Genomic DNA, 17,552 nt, shown 5'->3' with positions numbered 1-17,552 from the left:
TGAACCTAGATCGGCTGTCACTCTAATTTGAGCAAAAATGAGAAACTTTGGGTCGCTTAGAGGCAAATTGTGGACAAACCGTAACTGGTATCGACGAGCCGTCTTCACTTTCGAAGAGATCACAGACGTATCTACAAAATGAAATTTGAATGGCATTTCTAGGTGAATTTGTGACGACACAGCAAATCCTCAAAAATAGGGTATTTCTAGGATTTTTCCCATTGACTTATAATGGGGTTTTTTTCGTAGTTTTTTGCGAATTATGTCGCCACGTTAAGCCCAAATCCCACCAGAAGTAATAGCTCCAATGCCGTGAATTTTCTGCACGTTTTGATACCTCATTTGTAGGTGTGCACCCAGCGATATGAGCCGCATTAACGGTGACGGAAGAAAAATAAAGAAGAAGAATATTAAAGAGACGCTTCTCTCCGACAATAGTAATAGGTTCCTGCCATTGCTTTGCATGGCAGGCCCCAATAACAAAACCCAAAACCAACCCAAACAACCCAACATCCTGACAGTGACAAGAACCTGGACAGGCTGTTCATGGCTAAAACTAAATGGGGCAAAATGTACAACAATTCTACAAAAAAGAATGGGTCAAAATCTCTCAACAGCAATTTAAAAACTCAGTAGTAGTAAGAGTCTCAGGTTTTTCTTTTCTCTTATTTTAAATAGTATTCCTTACTGAACAATAATTGTTGTGGTCATAGATTTTTTCATGTGATATCCCTGCATGCAACTGTTTGATTTTAAAATTTGTGGCAGAAAAGTAACTGTACTTTACAGAGACAAATCTTCCCCAACGTGAAACATGGTGGTGGAAGCATATTTGGAAGCAAAGTTGAAAACTGATTTTCATTGACACTATTGGTCCAATCTGACTGACCTTTACCTATTTGTCAATAAAGAATGTCTCTAAATATGCAAAGCTAGAGATGTACTTCAAAACTCAGGAGGGATAATACAAATGCATGCTATTTTTCTCATTTTTATTTGTAATAATTTACAATAAGAATTTCATTCCATTTCACAATTATGTACTATTATCTGGTTGTTGATCATACAATAAACACTAAAATTTATGTTTACCTTGTAATAAAATGTAAAACAAAAAGTGGGTGTGAACATTTTTGGAAAATGAAAAAAAAAGATAATTGATGTATATTTTGATCTAAAAATTAATGTTCAGTACAGGAACATTTGTCAACAACCATGACCCCATTTCCTCTTAGTGTACTCTACTTCCTTCCTGAACCCATCCAATGCATTTTGCATTTTGAGGCCTCAGGTTCATCCACATTACTTTTGCTGTTTTTTTTATTTGTTGAGGGTTGGCTCATCTCTTTGGCTTTCTGATTCTGTCAGTGTCCATGCGTTCTTACAAACAAAGAGACAAGACCACTGCAGTTATTTACCCACTTAGTTCTGAAGCATCTTAACTACAGCTCTGCTTGAAAATCTAAACAGCAGAATTCTTAAACAGACGTCATAGTCACCAGCTAGTTCTCTGCATCATATTTTATTTTACTAGTACGAAAGTATTCTAATTAATAATAATTTTTTTCATGCCAGCTCTGTTACAAGACAGCATCATCACTGACATGTCAAACAGAACAATATGCGCTGATTACTTGAAATCCTATCAAATTGTGCAGAAAGGAGGGATGTTTGATTCCTTTGGAAACCAGGAGAGCTTATAAGTGCTGATGTAGCTGCTGTGTGATGGATGTGTCTCCCCCAGGGGGAGCCGATGTCTTTTAGCTTTACTGTAAATGTTTACATTCCTGCATTCACTGATGCTATCTGCTAATAGTTTCTAGGACTAGCCTGGAGAGTTGTCTGGGTGGGATTATTTGTAATGTGTGCGTGTGTGTGCATGTAAGCGAGGGTCGAAAGGATGCAGCTCCGTCTTTAAATAGAGGCATCAACCGTGACCCCTCTCTGTCCTGCAGAGGGACGGCACGGAAACAACACAAACACACACTGCTGCACCACATACACCCATAAAATATCCAGGTTAAAGTTCTGATTAATAATAAGTCATAATTTTGGTCTTTTTGTGACAGACTTGACGCTCCCACTGTGTCAGATGAGCTCTAAATCTATTCATTTAGGTCAGTGGCCTTGGCTGGGCCATTGTGTGGGGAAGCTGCACTTAAATCAACCAGTGTCTCAAAGACATTATTCCTGCAATAATAAGAGCATCAGAAATGAGTCACCGCTGCTGCCCAGGTGACATGCGAGGATACTCAGTCAATAGATGTGTATCTTGAAAGAACAGCCAAGCGTGGATTAGGTGGAGACCTCCATTCCTGCGTTGCAGAGCAGAGAGACTGCCCCACCCCACAGACCTTTATCTCAACTGAGAAATCTTCAGAAACACAAAGACAGCAGGATATTACTTGTCTCTGCCGGCTTCCATTTTCATTGTTCAAATCTACCTTTTAATACTTGTGTTATGTAAGTTGCTCAACCTGGTGTTGAGAATTCAATGGAGCAGACAAACATCTTATGGTTGAACTCTGCTTCATGAGTATGCTAAAAAAAATAATTAACAGCTTAGAAAAGACACATGAGCAAGACACATTTATGAACAAAAGTAAGGTGTTTTTTTTTTATTTTGTTTTGTTTTTTTTAAGGATACCTTGTGAAGCACATTCCTGTGGAGAGGCAGTTGGTGTTTACATGGGGGTGACCTCTGATGGAAGTGGTGAATTTTAACCAGCCTAACTGGATTTGAAGTTATACAACCACTCTGCTTTATAAGTAGCAGATTAGATTAAGTGAAGCTCAATAGACATAATTATGCAGAAAAAGGTGGGGATTACCCCGGTGATTCATCAGAGATGCCTGAACTGAGATTAGACCTACAGCTCAGTGATTCAACTCTGTGACATACGAACAAACACCAAAAGGATTCATGACCAGTTATTAAATTAAGTCTTGCTCTTTTTCCATTTTTCTGCCTTGGTAATAAAGACTCAATTTCCCTCTGTCCTTATTTATCCCTCTCCCCTCATTATGACTTACTTTCATGCGTAGAAAGGAAGTAATTATTTAAGGTTGTACAAGTGTTCTTCATACTTTCAGCATGCAAATATATTCACAATGTCTGTGCAATCTGATATTAACCAAGTGAGAGCTGTGTTTGTAAGCTGAAAGTGCATTTGAATAATGGCTTTGGTACAGAGGACAAGCATATGTCATGCATGGAGAAAAAAGTATAACAAACGTATTTACTGTCTGTATTTTGTCTCCAAAAATGCATGTTCGTGTCACAAAGCAACATTCTATAACAAAAAACTACCACTAAAAAATATCGCATAATCAGGAAATTGTTTCTTTTAGTTCTTACTGCAAAAGGGGTTGGGTCTTCTTGCTTTATAACTAAAGAAAACGAGGTTAGAATGTGGTACGAGCTTTGGGATTGCTTGTGTTCATAGTATAATACATGTTTTTATGTGCATAGTCATATTTTCTTGAGCCTAACGATCTAGATTTTATTGTTTCAGCCAAACCAAAGTTAAAATAAACATAGACAGCACAGTCAGATGGGAGGAAAATTTGAATCTGCCTAGTCTTATCTAACTTTTCCAACGTCCAGATGTTTTGTTACCTGTATCAATGCTGCACAAATGGTGTAGATTGAGCTCATAGGTTTAGTATGTTCAATATTAAACCAGAACAAGTATGCTTACTCATTTTGCATCATGAATAGAATGAGTAAAAGTAAAATGGCAAGCAAAGCAGAGGACGTAAAATGTGAAACAAATTAAAGTCCATGACCTTCCATGCCCTGCTGCCTTTTAAAAGCAGACTAATATCACTCTAAAAACAAACTCTGTTTGCATGCAAAGTGTTGCAAAATATCATGTTGGAGTTAATTCTTCAGTGACAGGTTGACAAACTGCACTCACACACGATCCATTTCTCTTTTGCATTACTGTAATAACTAAAACACTTACATAGAAACGCTTTTTATATCCACAATTGCAAAAACCGTAGAGGAATGTGTGCTTTAAATGGTTTGCTCATTTTTTACCCCTCAAACTTTTTTGGATTTTTGTCACGTTTAACAAAATCTAGTGAATTTCATTGTGATTTCATGACTAACATAAATTAGTGCATAATTGTGAAGTGGAGAGAAGTTACACAATATTTCATTATCTTTTCAAGCCAAAAACCCCAAGAAGTTTGTGATGCATTTTTCTTCAGCCTCTCTTCACTCTAATACCCTGTAATAAAATGCAATATAAGTAACTGCCATCAGAAATCCACATGCATAGCATTTAATCTCAAAGTAACAACATTTGTTCTGTGAAAGTCTCAGATGTTTCTTAGAGAACATTATTGAACAAACAGCCTCATCTATACCAAGGAGCATAGGAGGAGGCAAAAATGTTAAAACTAAAACATAAAACAAAAATGTTCCAGTTATTAGAATTTAAAGATATTGGTTATCGAGAGTGAAGTATCCTGCTTCCAGCAGTTTGATGGATTCCTCCCCCTCCTGGTGGTGCATCATGAAAGTTCTGCCCCCCAACCAGTTGTGTAAAGGGGCAGTATTAAATATTTTCCAGGCCATTTTGTATCACAATCAAGTGACTATGTTACCTTCACTTGTTTTAAAATTGCTACATGTATCAAATATGACTTAAAAGAAATTTGCAACAATTCTTAGAAGCGTTGGACGGAGTAGTTTGTATTAGAAGCTCAGCAGACTCACAGTTCCACCAGGTGTCTGCTAATTGCTGCTAACGCTAGTCTGGGGGAGCTGAGTGAAGTAGATGTGGGGAAAGGGAGCTCACACCCTAATGGATGCCACAACAGAGTCAATGATTTCTCAAATAAGCATGAAAGAATAAAAGCAACAATTTATGTATGTTTTTAATTAAACATACATAGTGGCATGAGTCCCCGCCCCCCGCTTCTCCCATTGTGAAATCCCACCCACCCCTCCGCTCTTACAACTGGAGAATCTGAATGGCAACAGCACCTAATACATACATTTGTAAACAAATATGTTATTGCTTATTTTAAACATGTTTGTTTTACTACATCACTTTGAAATATTTCACAAAACAGTTTTTATGAAAATGTATTACTTTTGTTGAATTTTGCATCGTTACAGTTTGGACAATATTTGTTTATCTAAAGACGTGACAATAAAAATAATCTAATGTGCAAATATACTCCACATTTTATTGTTTTTCTTTTGCAAAACATCACAAAAACTATCCGCAATCTTCCACTTCACAGTGATACATTATTGAGTGTTTCCTTTCTTTTATTTTCTATGGATATGTACAATCATTTTTTTGTTTTAATACAGGTTTTATAAGTTGGGATAAAAGAAGCCATAAGTTCTGTTTTACATCAAAGCATTTTAATGTCACAGCATGTCGACAGTCCGGGCACAAGGTTTAGTTATGAATACACTCTTCCACTTGAGTAGGAATTATGTTTATTTTTTTTGTTTCAGTCGTGATCATTGCGCCAATTCCTTCAACATGAGGGTGTTTTCCTGTCAGTAAAACAGTGATTAATGTGTGCTTCCCTGTATGGGGGGGGAGGTTGGATGGTACAACATCTTCATGGTTCATTTGCCCTCTCTGACTCATTCATCCACAACTGGGAAAAGAACTAAACAACATACTCCTTTGCTGTCGTACAAAGCAGTATAAAAGAGATCACAACTCATTTATATAAAAGAGTTGTGAACATTAAACTCAAAGACATATAACTGAGGTGTTAAAATCCTAAACACAGCATTTTAGATGCAAAACCAAATCGCACGGACAACAAAAATAATTTCAGTCCTTACTGACTAAATATTTTATAAGGCACAAAACCCCTTTAACAAAGCTCATATGTTAATGTTGGTGTTTCATGGAGTTTTAAATGATTCTTAAATATGCCCCATGAGGAAAATCAACAACTAAATTTGTGACAGATGCTCACTAGATTTCACTCATAAAGGTAAGATTTTTACTCATAGTAGGTTTAGAAATTGTACTCAAGTGGTTTTTGGAGGATTGTAGAAGCTGCTGCAGTGAGAACATAAAACATAAAAATGCAATCTATATGCTGAGACTAAACTTCAGAAACTATTACATGTTAAGACAATATGACTCTTTTTTTCTCATATATTTTGAGGTAGGCTATTTGTTGGCAGTTCTTAGCACTGCTGAATTGCATCAAAAGAGTCCTAGGTTTGAATTGGGTCTTTCTGCATGGAGTTTGTACATTGTCCTGGTGCGTGGTTTCTCTCCGGGTACTCAGGCTTCCTCTCACAGTTAAGGCTACTCCGTCACTCTAATCTGCTCTTGGAGCAGAGCTAGTCTGAGCATGGAGACATTTTTGTATTAACTTATGATGGACTGGTGACTTGTCCAGACTGTAATCCGCTTCTCGTCCAATGACCGCTAGAGGCAGCAGAGACCCACTCCTGGTTTAAATCTCAGCAAACTCTTCCCAAAGTTTATTTGTACAGTCCAAAAACAAAATAAAATCACAAGCGTTTTGTTTGTTTGTTTTTTCTCTCTAAGGAAATAGGAAAAATGAAATATTCAAATGTACAGTAGAAGAATAAAATAGCGGAGAAGTAGAATATTTTTTATGGTGGAACAAAAGATTTTTGTACCGTCTTTGGTACAAAAAGATTTTTGTAATTCAGCAAGGGTTTGATGAAATAAAAGGGGGTGAAGTTTCTCTGCTCTCCCAAATTTTGGAGAGTTACTCCTACAACAAAAATAAAAAATACATAATTATTTCCCTTTTCTGGCCACCCATATGAGCTGTGTGCAACTCAAATAATTTCAAAATTAAATCTTGGAGATCCTAGAGAAAGTGCAAAACGCACCTAAAATATTTTTCTGCAATATGTTTATTTTCATGATGTCTTTCAAATGTTCACTTTCTATGTTATTATTATTATTATTATTATTATTATTATTATTATTATTATTATTATTATTATTATTATTATTATTATTAAGTAATTGATTTTTGCAGAAGGGCGTAAAAATATATTTTCTACAAAGATTCACATGTGAACTTTGCAAGACACACAAACATTAGAACGTTCCTCCATATGACCTGTCAGTGCTGTAGGGCTGGTAGCATTGGTGCAGGAAGGGCTGCTGGTACTGATAGCCGTGGTACAGTGGCACAGTCGTGGGAAGGTGGGCTCCACTGCCCGGAATCCACTGCTTTTGCTCATTTCTCACGAGCACTTTAACCGCCACGGTCTTTGGTGAGCTGAGCGCCGCCAGGTCAGTGGCCAGCTGGCGCCGTTTCGTTTTGTATCTCCGGTTCTGGAACCAGATTTTCACCTGTGTCTCTGTGAGTTTCAAGGCGCATGCCAGGTCTGCCCGCTCGGGACCAGAGAGGTACCTCTGGGCGCTGAAACGACGCTCCAGCTCGTGGACCTGCTCGTGGGAGAAAGCCGCTCTGGAGCGCTTCTTCGCAGCGGCGCAGTGGCTCTCCTCGGGGGAACAGCTGGATGTCTCCCCGCCTCGGTGGTAGTGGTGGAGAAACCCCTTCATTCCTGCTTCCACGTGGTTCCTTTGCCGCTTATTCTGCTCCACATACTGCATGCCTGCACTCTCTGCGGTACCTGACAACAATAACAGTCAATTATTAACGTTTTTTTTCCCCTTTATTAAGCCGAATAAAGCCAATATATGACACTATGTGGAACTGAAAATCAATGAAGAAAATTAATCTTAAATGCCATTTACACCATCACAACCAGACGGCTTCCGAACGGTTTTCCATCATGTCAAGACAATTAAAAGCAACACAACCTACTCAAAAAAATTATAATAATAAAAAAATTCCATTACATTCAGCTTAAAATGGCTAGTCAAGAAATTTTGTTTTAAAATATTCTCCATTGACATTTGATTATTTAAGATAAGCTGAAAATAAGTTGGCTCTTTTACAATTAATAATGAAACACTTTTTATGGTCAGATATTTAGCCGAAACAATTGTACAAACCTGCCCCACTAATAAGACAAATACCAAATACATCGTGTATTTTCCCCGTCTTTTTAAAGTTTATTTAATTTTAGTCATTTTTCAGACATGAATTAGGTACAACGCCACAGTTAAAAAAAAAAAATTAAATAGTCAAATTTAAATAAATGTTTTTTCTTCTAAATGAAAACCTTACCTTCTCTGAACTGAGTCGCAGCCCCTCCTTCTTTCTTGCCGGTGCCGGATCGGTGGCTTTCAGACACGCGTTTACCAGGAGAAAGTCTTTTCTGAATGGCGTTATCAAAGCCCGCGCGTAAATTGCGCGCAAGTGCGCAAAGCTCCTCTGCAGCTGTGTTGCCGGGATTCCCACAGGGAGCCTCCAGGCCGGTAAGAATGTCTTTGATTAAGAAGGTTGAAAACTTCGATGTCATGATGCACTGGAAGACCACAAGAAGCTGTGTCCAAACTCTGCACTGCAGCTCATGGAAGCATCAAGTCATAAGCAGCCCCAAAGTAAGCCTCTCGATCAGATGTATTTCTATTGCTTTCATTTATTTTGCCGTCAAACGAGTCCAGTCCCTTAAAGAGAAGTCTCTGCAAGAAACTGCCAAGAGTTTAACTGTCCTCGATAAGAGCTTTAGTGAAAACGCGATAGGTTTTCTCCTCCTGCCCCCTCATTAGCGCCGCCCCATTACAACCTTGGTGCAGCTTGCACAGAAGAAAAGTGACTCTACATAAAAACGACTTCAGTTCTGTTTAGTTCTAGCTTACTGATTCAGTTTAAATGTAAGTGCATCAAAAGTCACTTCACAAAATTTTTGCTCACAAAAATCATTGAGCAAAAAATGGCCATTTCAACTACCAGAAAATCTCAAAATGATGTAATAAAAAAAATATGAAAATAAAATTAACAGAAGCGGACCTTCAGCAAAGACAAAGCACGCTATGCACACTATTCTTGTGAAACAGAGTAGCTTTATTTGTGTGCTAAATATAAATAAAATATTTCATTAACTGTAGTGCATGAAATGAATTGAGAGTTTGTAAATAGGCGCCCCATCCATTAATGTACCTCTGTAAATAACTTGACGTAAACCTGATTTGTGAAACTATTTATTTTTGTTTGTCAATAAAATTAGTCACCCATTAACCTCAAATGAGCGATTGTAGCGCCGCCATGTGGGAAAGATTATTGGCTTCCAAGCTAAGTGCAAATAAAAATAAGTGATAACAGCCCCCACCCAAATGGACAGAAAAGCTATTACACAATCAGCAAGCCTAGCTCCAAGGTAAGGAGATGTGATGACAGATGCAGAGATCTGTCTACTCCCTGGGTCTTTGTGTTCTTCCTCTGACTAACCAGATAAATCTTTCTGCTTTCCACAGAACCAGATCTGCTCAGGGTGTCACAACACGTCTGAGGGAAATTATGGATTTTTTTTTTTTTTAGACACTGTCCTAATTTCAATCCTTCTAAGTTAATTAAGCAACGCTGGTTAAACCAGGTAGCCGACAACTTTACTCACCATGCAAAACTGTTTTGTCTGGACTGATCCTTTTGGAGGTTTCGTAGCATGCAGTTGCAATTAACATATTCTCCACCTAGAATGCATCACTCTAGGAAGAGGAGGAAGAGGAAGTTAGCTCTCTGTTTCTAATGCTAAAGATGCAAAAAGATAATATGTCATTTTGAAATGCCCAGTGCAGCTTGTCATCATTTGCACCTATTAAACAAACTGTTCATATTTAACCAATAAAGTCAGAGTAGAAATTTGCATACATTTTATTTGGATATATTCCAATCAATATTAGTATAAATTATGTACATTTAGCAGCCATAATGCACTTACTCTCACTTACGCATTTATCTATATTTTATCAATCAAATCATCTGTTTATTAACAACATAATAACAAGTATTTAGCTAATTAACTTATAAAAGCAAATAAATGAAAAAATAAATAAATAAAGACCCATTAGCTCACAACACAATACACCAGAAAATTCAGGCTTATGATATAACTGAACCAGAAATAAAGTCCTTAAATCTATTCCAACATTGCATTGTGTGAACAATTTCCTTGACAATCACACCTAAGATGTGCCATTCTTTGGCATTAACAGTTTCAGAATTAGGGAGTATGCTTGATTTTAGCCTTATCATGGGACTACTTAAATCTGGAGACAGACTTTTGAAATCTATTCTGGTTAGCTGGCTTGTAAAACTCTGTAAGACTCAAGGTGTGTACTTTATTGGCAGCTGCCTCAGGATTACAAATCTCAGTTTAAGGTTATCTTTAGTGTAATCCGTTACTAAGCTAAATCTTCTTGCAACAACAGAAACTTTCTCAGCTTTATTATGATCGCTCCTAATGTTTAATGATATATTCATCACACTCTTCATATTATTTTATCTAACACTGGGCACAGTATATTAGAATAGCCAATGACTGAATCAAAATGATCATCAATCAAACTGTGTTAATTTTTCACTTCAGACTTTACAATGATAACATAATGTAAACATGCCCAGCACAACCTTCCTTATCTGCTTTTTGTATTCTCATTAATAACTTGCCTGGGGTCTACATTTTGGTTCTAAAAAGCCATGTTTGATTTATCTGCTACACCATTTTTTAAAAACTCTAGTAAACTATCTGCTACGTTGTTTTCAATTATCTCTATGTGCTACCATCAACTGATTAGATACTTTGCTCAAGCTCTATTAGGACAAAAATACTGATTTGTTGAAAATAATGCTAGAAGCAATACTATTAAGCTTTAACTATAATGTTTAACTTGAAAATAAAACGGAAGCCGAAGTGTATTTTGTTTAGGCAGTACATATTGAGAACGGATTACATTCAGTAGAAGCAAATAGGAGCCCCATGAATTTTATTTTAACAAACAACAAATGGCAAAACAGAGATATTTGCTGAACCTTTCATGACAATATCAAGGACATTATTTTGAAACTAAGCATTTCTCTGATTTTGAGTCAATACCTCACAATTTGCAGTGTAAACTACCCTAAAATTTCAATTTTGAATTGCTGTGGCTTACTGTCTATTTTCAGTTAGCTTGTCCACATTTGACAAGCTAACTGTCCACATTTGAAAGTACGATCTTCTCTTCCAGTTGCAAGTTAATTTATTGCTAACTTTTGTAAAAGTGTGTCACATCAAATTCTTCACCTTTTTATTCTCTAGCATTCAGGTGACAACAATATTTACTTTCAAAGTGTATCCAGGCCAAATGTGGGAAGCAAACCTTTCTGTACAGCCAGAACTCCCATCATTCATCTTCCGTATGGACGCGTTTGATTTCCTGTCCTGCACTGTGGTTCTGTTCCCCCCCCCCAAGGTCCTTGAGTGGTTGCCATTGGAGACCTTTCTGTTTTGGGAAACTCCGCGAGCTTACAGCTCCGCGATGCGCAGCTATCTTTGGAAGCACGCGCGATAGCGATCGCGGGCGCCTGCCTTTCAGAGCGCTGGTTGCTCAGCCTGCTGCGTCCTCAGGCATCGCCGTCCTGTCGCCAGCTCTATTTACACTAGTGACTCTGCAGCACTTAGAGCTGACACCAGGTATGTCCTAAACCGGCAGAGCAGTAGCCAGAGGAAGTGACCAGGGAGGCTATCAGAAGAGACAAACACTCTGTTTACTTTGCCATTCATCTCCATTAATAGCGTCGGAGCGTTCTGCCATGCCTTGTAGGTAAAGGTATTTGCTGAAGTCCATCTCCAGCAGAGTGGGAGTGTTTGTTGTGTGTGTTTCTGCATAGGATGTGTGATGCATCAAGCTTAAATTTGCTGAAAATTTTATTTATTAAATTATTATTATTATTATTATTATTATTATTATTATTATTATTATTATTATTATTATTATTATTATTATTATTATTATTATTGTTGTTTTAGCAATAGTAGTATTTTTATATTTTTTTCCAACAGTGTGATGAGCTCTGATGGTTTACAAGCTGTGTGTGTTCCGATGATATCGGCTGTCTGGTTAATGTCCATCTCTGAATCCTGACCGGACGTAAGCTCCCTTTTAAATTTTCTCTGTTTCTGGTTCTTGTCTCAGACTTTCTCACAGGGGGAATTTTTTTTTTTTGTTGTTTTGCTTGAGAAATGGTTTGAAACTTAGAAAAATGTTGGAATAAAATTCACCGGATAACATTTTAGAGGGGCAATCTGAACAGAAAGCGCGCCATTAAAGAGACAAACACTAAGTCAAGTTGTGCTTTTTGTCTAGTTTTCTTTCTTCACTCCATCGCCGTCGATTATTCTCATATTAATGCTTAGTCACTTGATCGCAGACTCGATCCTGTTAATCGCCAGTTTTATTGCATTTATAGACTTTCAGTATCATTCATAAAAAGAAAAACAAAAACAGTATTAAACACAAGTAAAGCTGTACACGAGTAGTAAAAAATCTCAACATAATACTGTACGCACTAAGCGTTTGCAATGACTTGTGGTTTTGTTATGGCTCCATTGAAGCAGGCCCCTTCCTCTTCATCCAACATTTAATTGACCAAACTCCAGATTTAATTGTTTAAAAGCTAATTGTAATTCAGAAATGCACAGATCAGTTTCTGTTATTTTAGGATTACTTTACATCCATAGTCTAACACTGCAAATAGTCCAAGTAGATCTAAAGAAATGAATCTTCAATATTGTAATTTTTCATCCCAGTCTGTGGTTTATGGTTACTTCATTTGCTACACCTACTTAAAGCCAACATATAGTTTGCATGATCGTAATCTTGAGTCCATTCATTAATCCGTTGAAGCCTGTCCCAGCTACCATGCCCGGATGCCTTGCAGGGTTCCCTGGCAGGGTTGGATCACCGGTCCTTGAGGAGCCTGGCTTTGCGTCTGCGCTCCCAGATTTCCCAAATTCATGTTCATGAACGCATTCGGAGCGCTGTTGCTCGGTGGAAGAGCGGGCAAACTAGCATAAGTACAAGAGTATGTGTTATTGTACACAGAGTTGTTGTAGCTGTAGGCCGGGTAGTTGTAGTTGTAAGGATTCGGAGCTGCTACTGTGTAAGGACTGTTATAGTTCTGCGATCCGGCCAGACAAGGCCTCCCGTCCCGGACCAGGACCGGCACCGCCACCCTCCGCGGCGGTGGTGGATGGTGATGATGATGGTGGTGATGGTGGTGCCCCGCGATCTCAAGCGTCTTGTCTTGTCGCTGCCTCTTACATTTGTACCTCCTGTTCTGGAACCAGATCTTGACCTGGGTGGAGGTGAGCTTCAGGGAGCTGGCCAGGTGCTCCCTCTCTGGGGCGGACAGGTAGCGCTGCTGCTTGAAGCGCCGCTCCAGCTCGAACACCTGGGCCTGGGAGAAAAGGACGCGGGGCTTCCTCCTGGTCCTCTGCTGCTTGGTGACGGGCTTCTCTGACTCTGTGTCCTCTCCACACTCGCCTCTCAGAGCACCACAGCTTTCTGTTAAGAAAATAAATAAATACATTTTTGGTAAAGTGATTATATGTAAACAAAGTGAATTAAACTGAATTGAATTTGTGTAAGTGATTGCATTATATTGGAAAGATCTGCCTGCATTTTTTTTATATGAATTGATCTACTTATCCCGCAAAATGACACAATTTGCGCTAAATAACTGAACTGAATTAACCACGTAATCACATAGATTCATTACCTAAATTTCTTAAATTAGTGTTTAGTAAAATAAAGCATCGCTGATATTTCATTTCATTTATTTATTAATTGTTTGTGTTTCTAAAAATCAAATAGGTATTAAAATAGAAAATGAAAAGTAAACATTAAAACGTCAAATTCACTTGTGGAAAAAGTCAAACATAAAATTCAAGACCTTCGCAAACTCAAAACATGTTTAGTCAGGTAAATGCGCGTATTTTTTAATTGTTGCCAGAGCTTCATATACGGTTAGAACTAGGCTATACGTAAACTCAAATGATTATAAAAGCTATCAAGCATTATTTGTTATTATGCACAAATTCCTTCAAAAATCCCGACCTTTGCACCGTTTATGTATTCTTACATAAACGGTTCAAATGTAAAAGTTGATGACTACATTTTACAACAAAATCGGAGAAGATTCTCACACTTCTCGGAGTATTTGCAGCACATATTATGTTAGCTTGTGCGCTTTGCAAGTTTGCAAATGTCATTTTATGCCTTATTTACGTATTTACTGTCACTGTAATACAGCTCACATTGCCAAGTAGCTCATGTAATTATGATAACCGTTCAGTTTTCCACTCACTGCCGCCGTGCTCCTCCTGTTCGCTCTGCAGGTGCGGGTCTGCGGAATGAATTTGTGCCGGGTCTCCGAACACATCCGCGGCCAATCCGGACTCCGTCAGTCGGTCCTGAACGCTCAGCGCGCTAAGGTACGACATCCTCTCCTCGCTCTCCGACAGGCAGGAGCTGATGGGGCTGGGGCTGGGGCTGTCCCTGCCCGCCAGCATGCAGGAGGGCGGCGAGTGAGAGCCGAACGGCTTGTTTGGGAAGGATCCCGGCTGTGCCAGCGCGCCGGAGAGGCCGAAGCAGGAGATCAGCTGAAGCTGTTGCTGCTGAGACTGCTGCTGCAGCTCCAGCTTTAGAATGTCCTTCACGGAAAAGGGCGTGGTGGACGCAGCTACAGCTGGACTGGGAATCATGATTATCATATAGGTAATTTTAAAAAGCGCCACAAAGCCCAGGCAGAGATCCGATTTCTATCAGGCTTGCGAATGAAGAAGGTTAATAGCCCGTGCGTAAAGCTGGAAAATGGTCGCGCTCTGCTGCCTTTCCACGCAGATCAGGGAGGACTGGGTGTCTTTCAGCTGTGACATGCCTCTCCACGGGCTGTGCGCCTGTGGCTGGAGGGCTCACACAGAAAAAGAGAGAGGTCGGTCCTGTTTGGCTGGCTAACATTCAGTTATCTGGAGAAAGCGCTGGGTCAGCCAAGATGCTGTCCTCTCTCTTTCAGTGACGTTCCGCAGCGGGGGGAGGGACTCTAGGACCTTCTGTACATGTTTCTCTGCGTCAGTGAGTGATTCCTAATTTATGACATTTTATTGACACCAACGACTCTTCTCGGGCAGCTATAGGTGTGAAAGGTAAGCACGTTTTACGCATCTTGTTTTCTCACACCAGTAAGCATTTATCTAATTACTTATTTTAATTTGGCAAATAATTCACTACTTTCACAAAGAAAAATGTTTTTTTTTTGTTGTTGTTTTTTTTGTTTTTTTTACTTAACACCCTCTTTTTCATAGCTACTTGGGCTGTAGTGCATTTTGATCAAAGTGTTTTTGCTGTTTTGGCCCAACAATCACCGCATCTCTTCCCATCGTCACCTTGGTGGTTTTAAGATAAGCAATACCTTCATTTCCTGCCGCAGAAAATCATGACTGAGATAATCTATCTGCGGTAAACCAGATGCAAACCAGGAGGATCCTAATTTAATTACTTATATGAGACTCCGCATGTTGCAGGTTTAGTTTCTGTAAAATGCTGGCCACCTGATGTTTTCCTTTTATTTGCGCACTAAAAAATACAATGCGTAATACATTTTACATAAAAAGTAAAAATAGAAAAACAACAACTTATCTAAGATGTATTTTTTAATGAGCTGTGAAAAATAGACAATAATTATCTCAGTCGGAGAAAACGTTTATTTAGGCAGAGGAAAATTTACTCCACTGTGGTTTTACTTGCCGCATAGCGATTCTATTGCTTCTTTTTCCGATTCAACTTGTCTGAATTTAAGTAAGATCTTTGAGTTTTAAATGATAATCTTGGAATTTGCCAGCTCTATGACACATTGCTTGAATTGTAACTGTTTTGGTGAGATCTTCAAAACAGATTGAAGAGCCATGGTCACTCTTCTGTTGTTTATGCAGTATGTTGTATTGAAATGTCTGATTAAAACCGACGTAAAATAAAGAGCGAGAAAGAACGTTCTAAGGGGAAAATATTAGTGGGTCGGGTGTTTAGCATACGGTTCATCCTTCTTCATCCTATTTCGCAATACTTTCAAAGTGAGACATATAAAACGTTTAAATAATTACTGCTCAGTGAGACCTTCCCGATGAATATTTAATACCATATAATTGCAATTATTTCTTATTTTTATTGTTTTTATTTTAAGTCTCGACCTGCTTCATCTACAACACGAAAAGCAATACTTTACTAATAAATAAACAAGATAATTATGCCTTAAGTCTGAGTATGTGTGTCTTTATGTCTGCATGTCTCTGTGTTGGTCTGGGACTGACTGACAGGCTATTTGTCCCGGACAGTTCAGAGATAAAAATCCTGCCGCAGCCTCACCAAGTTTTGAGTGATGTTTTGAGTTCAGAGGTCGGTGTTCATCTATGTTTCTGTTTTATCATTTTCTTGCACTTTATTTTATTTACATCTTTCCATTTTCCCCTTGTGTTGTTAATTTTTTTGTTTTCACTTGAGTTTTGGACTGATAGTTTCCTTAGATTATTGAATTTTCTGTTTATTGCTTAAATTAGTTCCAAGCCAATCTTCCAAGTCAGCTTACTTTTCCTGCACAGCTATTACTCATCACCTCATTTCCCTCTGCTTGATTTCTCCCTCAGCTGTGCGCTATTCCCTCCTGATTAGCTCTGCTGGTTCTTTTGTCTCCTCCGCCTCTCCTTTGCATTTAAGCTCTCCGGTTTGCATTGCCTCTCCGTCATACTCCATGAAATGGTCATTTCCCCCCCGCGGTTCCGTTATCCTGTTGTCCTTTCCCGTGAGTGTTTTCTGCGTTTTATTAAATCACATATCACGGACATGCCGAATTCATGTCTGCAGTTTGGGCCTGCAATAAACCTACAACACTAAAACATTTGTTGCCTTTGTTTGTTTCGCTGTTAGTATTAGTTTAGTTGTTTTCACATTATGCCATACATTCGCAATACTCATAGTTTCGAAATAGAAATAACTGTTACCACTTCTACGACTAATAATAATAATAATAATAATAATGATAAAATAGTAATAATACTAATAAAGGTGATAGTATCCTTGTTTTCTGAAAAAAGGCCTTGTGTGGTGAAACAGGACACCACTCTCTATCTGTGGCCAAGTGCAGGCGCCAGGGTCTGAGGGCCTTAAACTGTGTGGAAAGAAAAGAAGGGAATGTCCACATAATCTCATCCGCTCCCCATCAGCAGGGCGCTGTTTAGATTAGAGCACCGTCTTCTCTTCTCTTCTTTTAGAGAATTTGAAACGGGCTATTTACAAAGGGAATGATAAGTAGAGGGCATTTAAATTTTCTCCACTGAAATGTGCTCCTGTGGTTGTATCTTTGGATTATGACGGTAACACAACATCTCTTGTAGATCCAACGTTGATGTTTGTGTGAAATGAATGAAATTGTTAATAGACGAGAGAAATAACCGATATTATGGCGATTTATTCTAAATATGAGCTCTTTGCGTACTTTTACGCGGTGTCTGTAATCAGGGCGTAAACATAGCTTGGAGGCTGAAAAGTCACTCATTCTTACTCTAATAGCTCACTTAGCTTTCAGCCTTAAACGCCTGTGCGCGCAGCCTCTCCACTGACCAT

The 17,552-nt window shown here is 38.6% G+C and overlaps 2 protein-coding genes across 2 annotated transcripts; both read right to left on the bottom strand.

Annotated features, from left to right (window-relative positions):
• Positions 1–5,289: 5,289 nt before the first annotated feature.
• On the bottom strand, positions 5,290–8,618 carry nkx3.3 (NK3 homeobox 3). Its single transcript, XM_032552575.1, has 2 exons — positions 8,182–8,618; positions 5,290–7,621 (listed from the first exon to the last, which is right to left on the bottom strand). The coding sequence occupies exons 1-2, from the start codon at positions 8,414–8,416 to the stop codon at positions 7,080–7,082; spliced, it is 777 nt and encodes a 258-aa protein (XP_032408466.1). The 5' UTR covers positions 8,417–8,618; the 3' UTR covers positions 5,290–7,079.
• Positions 8,619–11,976: 3,358 nt separating this feature from the next.
• On the bottom strand, positions 11,977–15,174 carry nkx2.3 (NK2 homeobox 3). The gene is made up of 2 exons (XM_032552644.1): positions 14,245–15,174; positions 11,977–13,442 (listed from the first exon to the last, which is right to left on the bottom strand). The coding sequence occupies exons 1-2, from the start codon at positions 14,648–14,650 to the stop codon at positions 12,793–12,795; spliced, it is 1,056 nt and encodes a 351-aa protein (XP_032408535.1). The 5' UTR covers positions 14,651–15,174; the 3' UTR covers positions 11,977–12,792.
• Between the last annotated feature and the right edge of the window lie 2,378 nt (positions 15,175–17,552).

Source organism: Xiphophorus hellerii, chromosome 22 (assembly GCF_003331165.1).
Source record: "Xiphophorus hellerii strain 12219 chromosome 22, Xiphophorus_hellerii-4.1, whole genome shotgun sequence".
Taxonomy (NCBI): Eukaryota; Metazoa; Chordata; class Actinopteri; order Cyprinodontiformes; family Poeciliidae; genus Xiphophorus; species Xiphophorus hellerii.
This window is presented reverse-complemented; position numbering and strand designations above follow the sequence as displayed.

Excerpts from the sequence above, each read along its gene's own strand:
- nkx2.3 (XM_032552644.1), bottom strand. The coding sequence starts at position 14,650 with ATGATAATCATGATTCCCAGTCCAGCTGTAGCTGCGTCCACCACGCCC. Across the intron at positions 13,443-14,244 it reads ACAGGAGGAGCACGGCGGCA|AAAGCTGTGGTGCTCTGAGA; the intron begins GTGAGTGGAAAA and ends TTTTCTTAACAG.
- nkx3.3 (XM_032552575.1), bottom strand. The coding sequence starts at position 8,416 with ATGACATCGAAGTTTTCAACCTTCTTAATCAAAGACATTCTTACCGGC. Across the intron at positions 7,622-8,181 it reads TGCGACTCAGTTCAGAGAAG|GTACCGCAGAGAGTGCAGGC; the intron begins GTAAGGTTTTCA and ends TATTGTTGTCAG.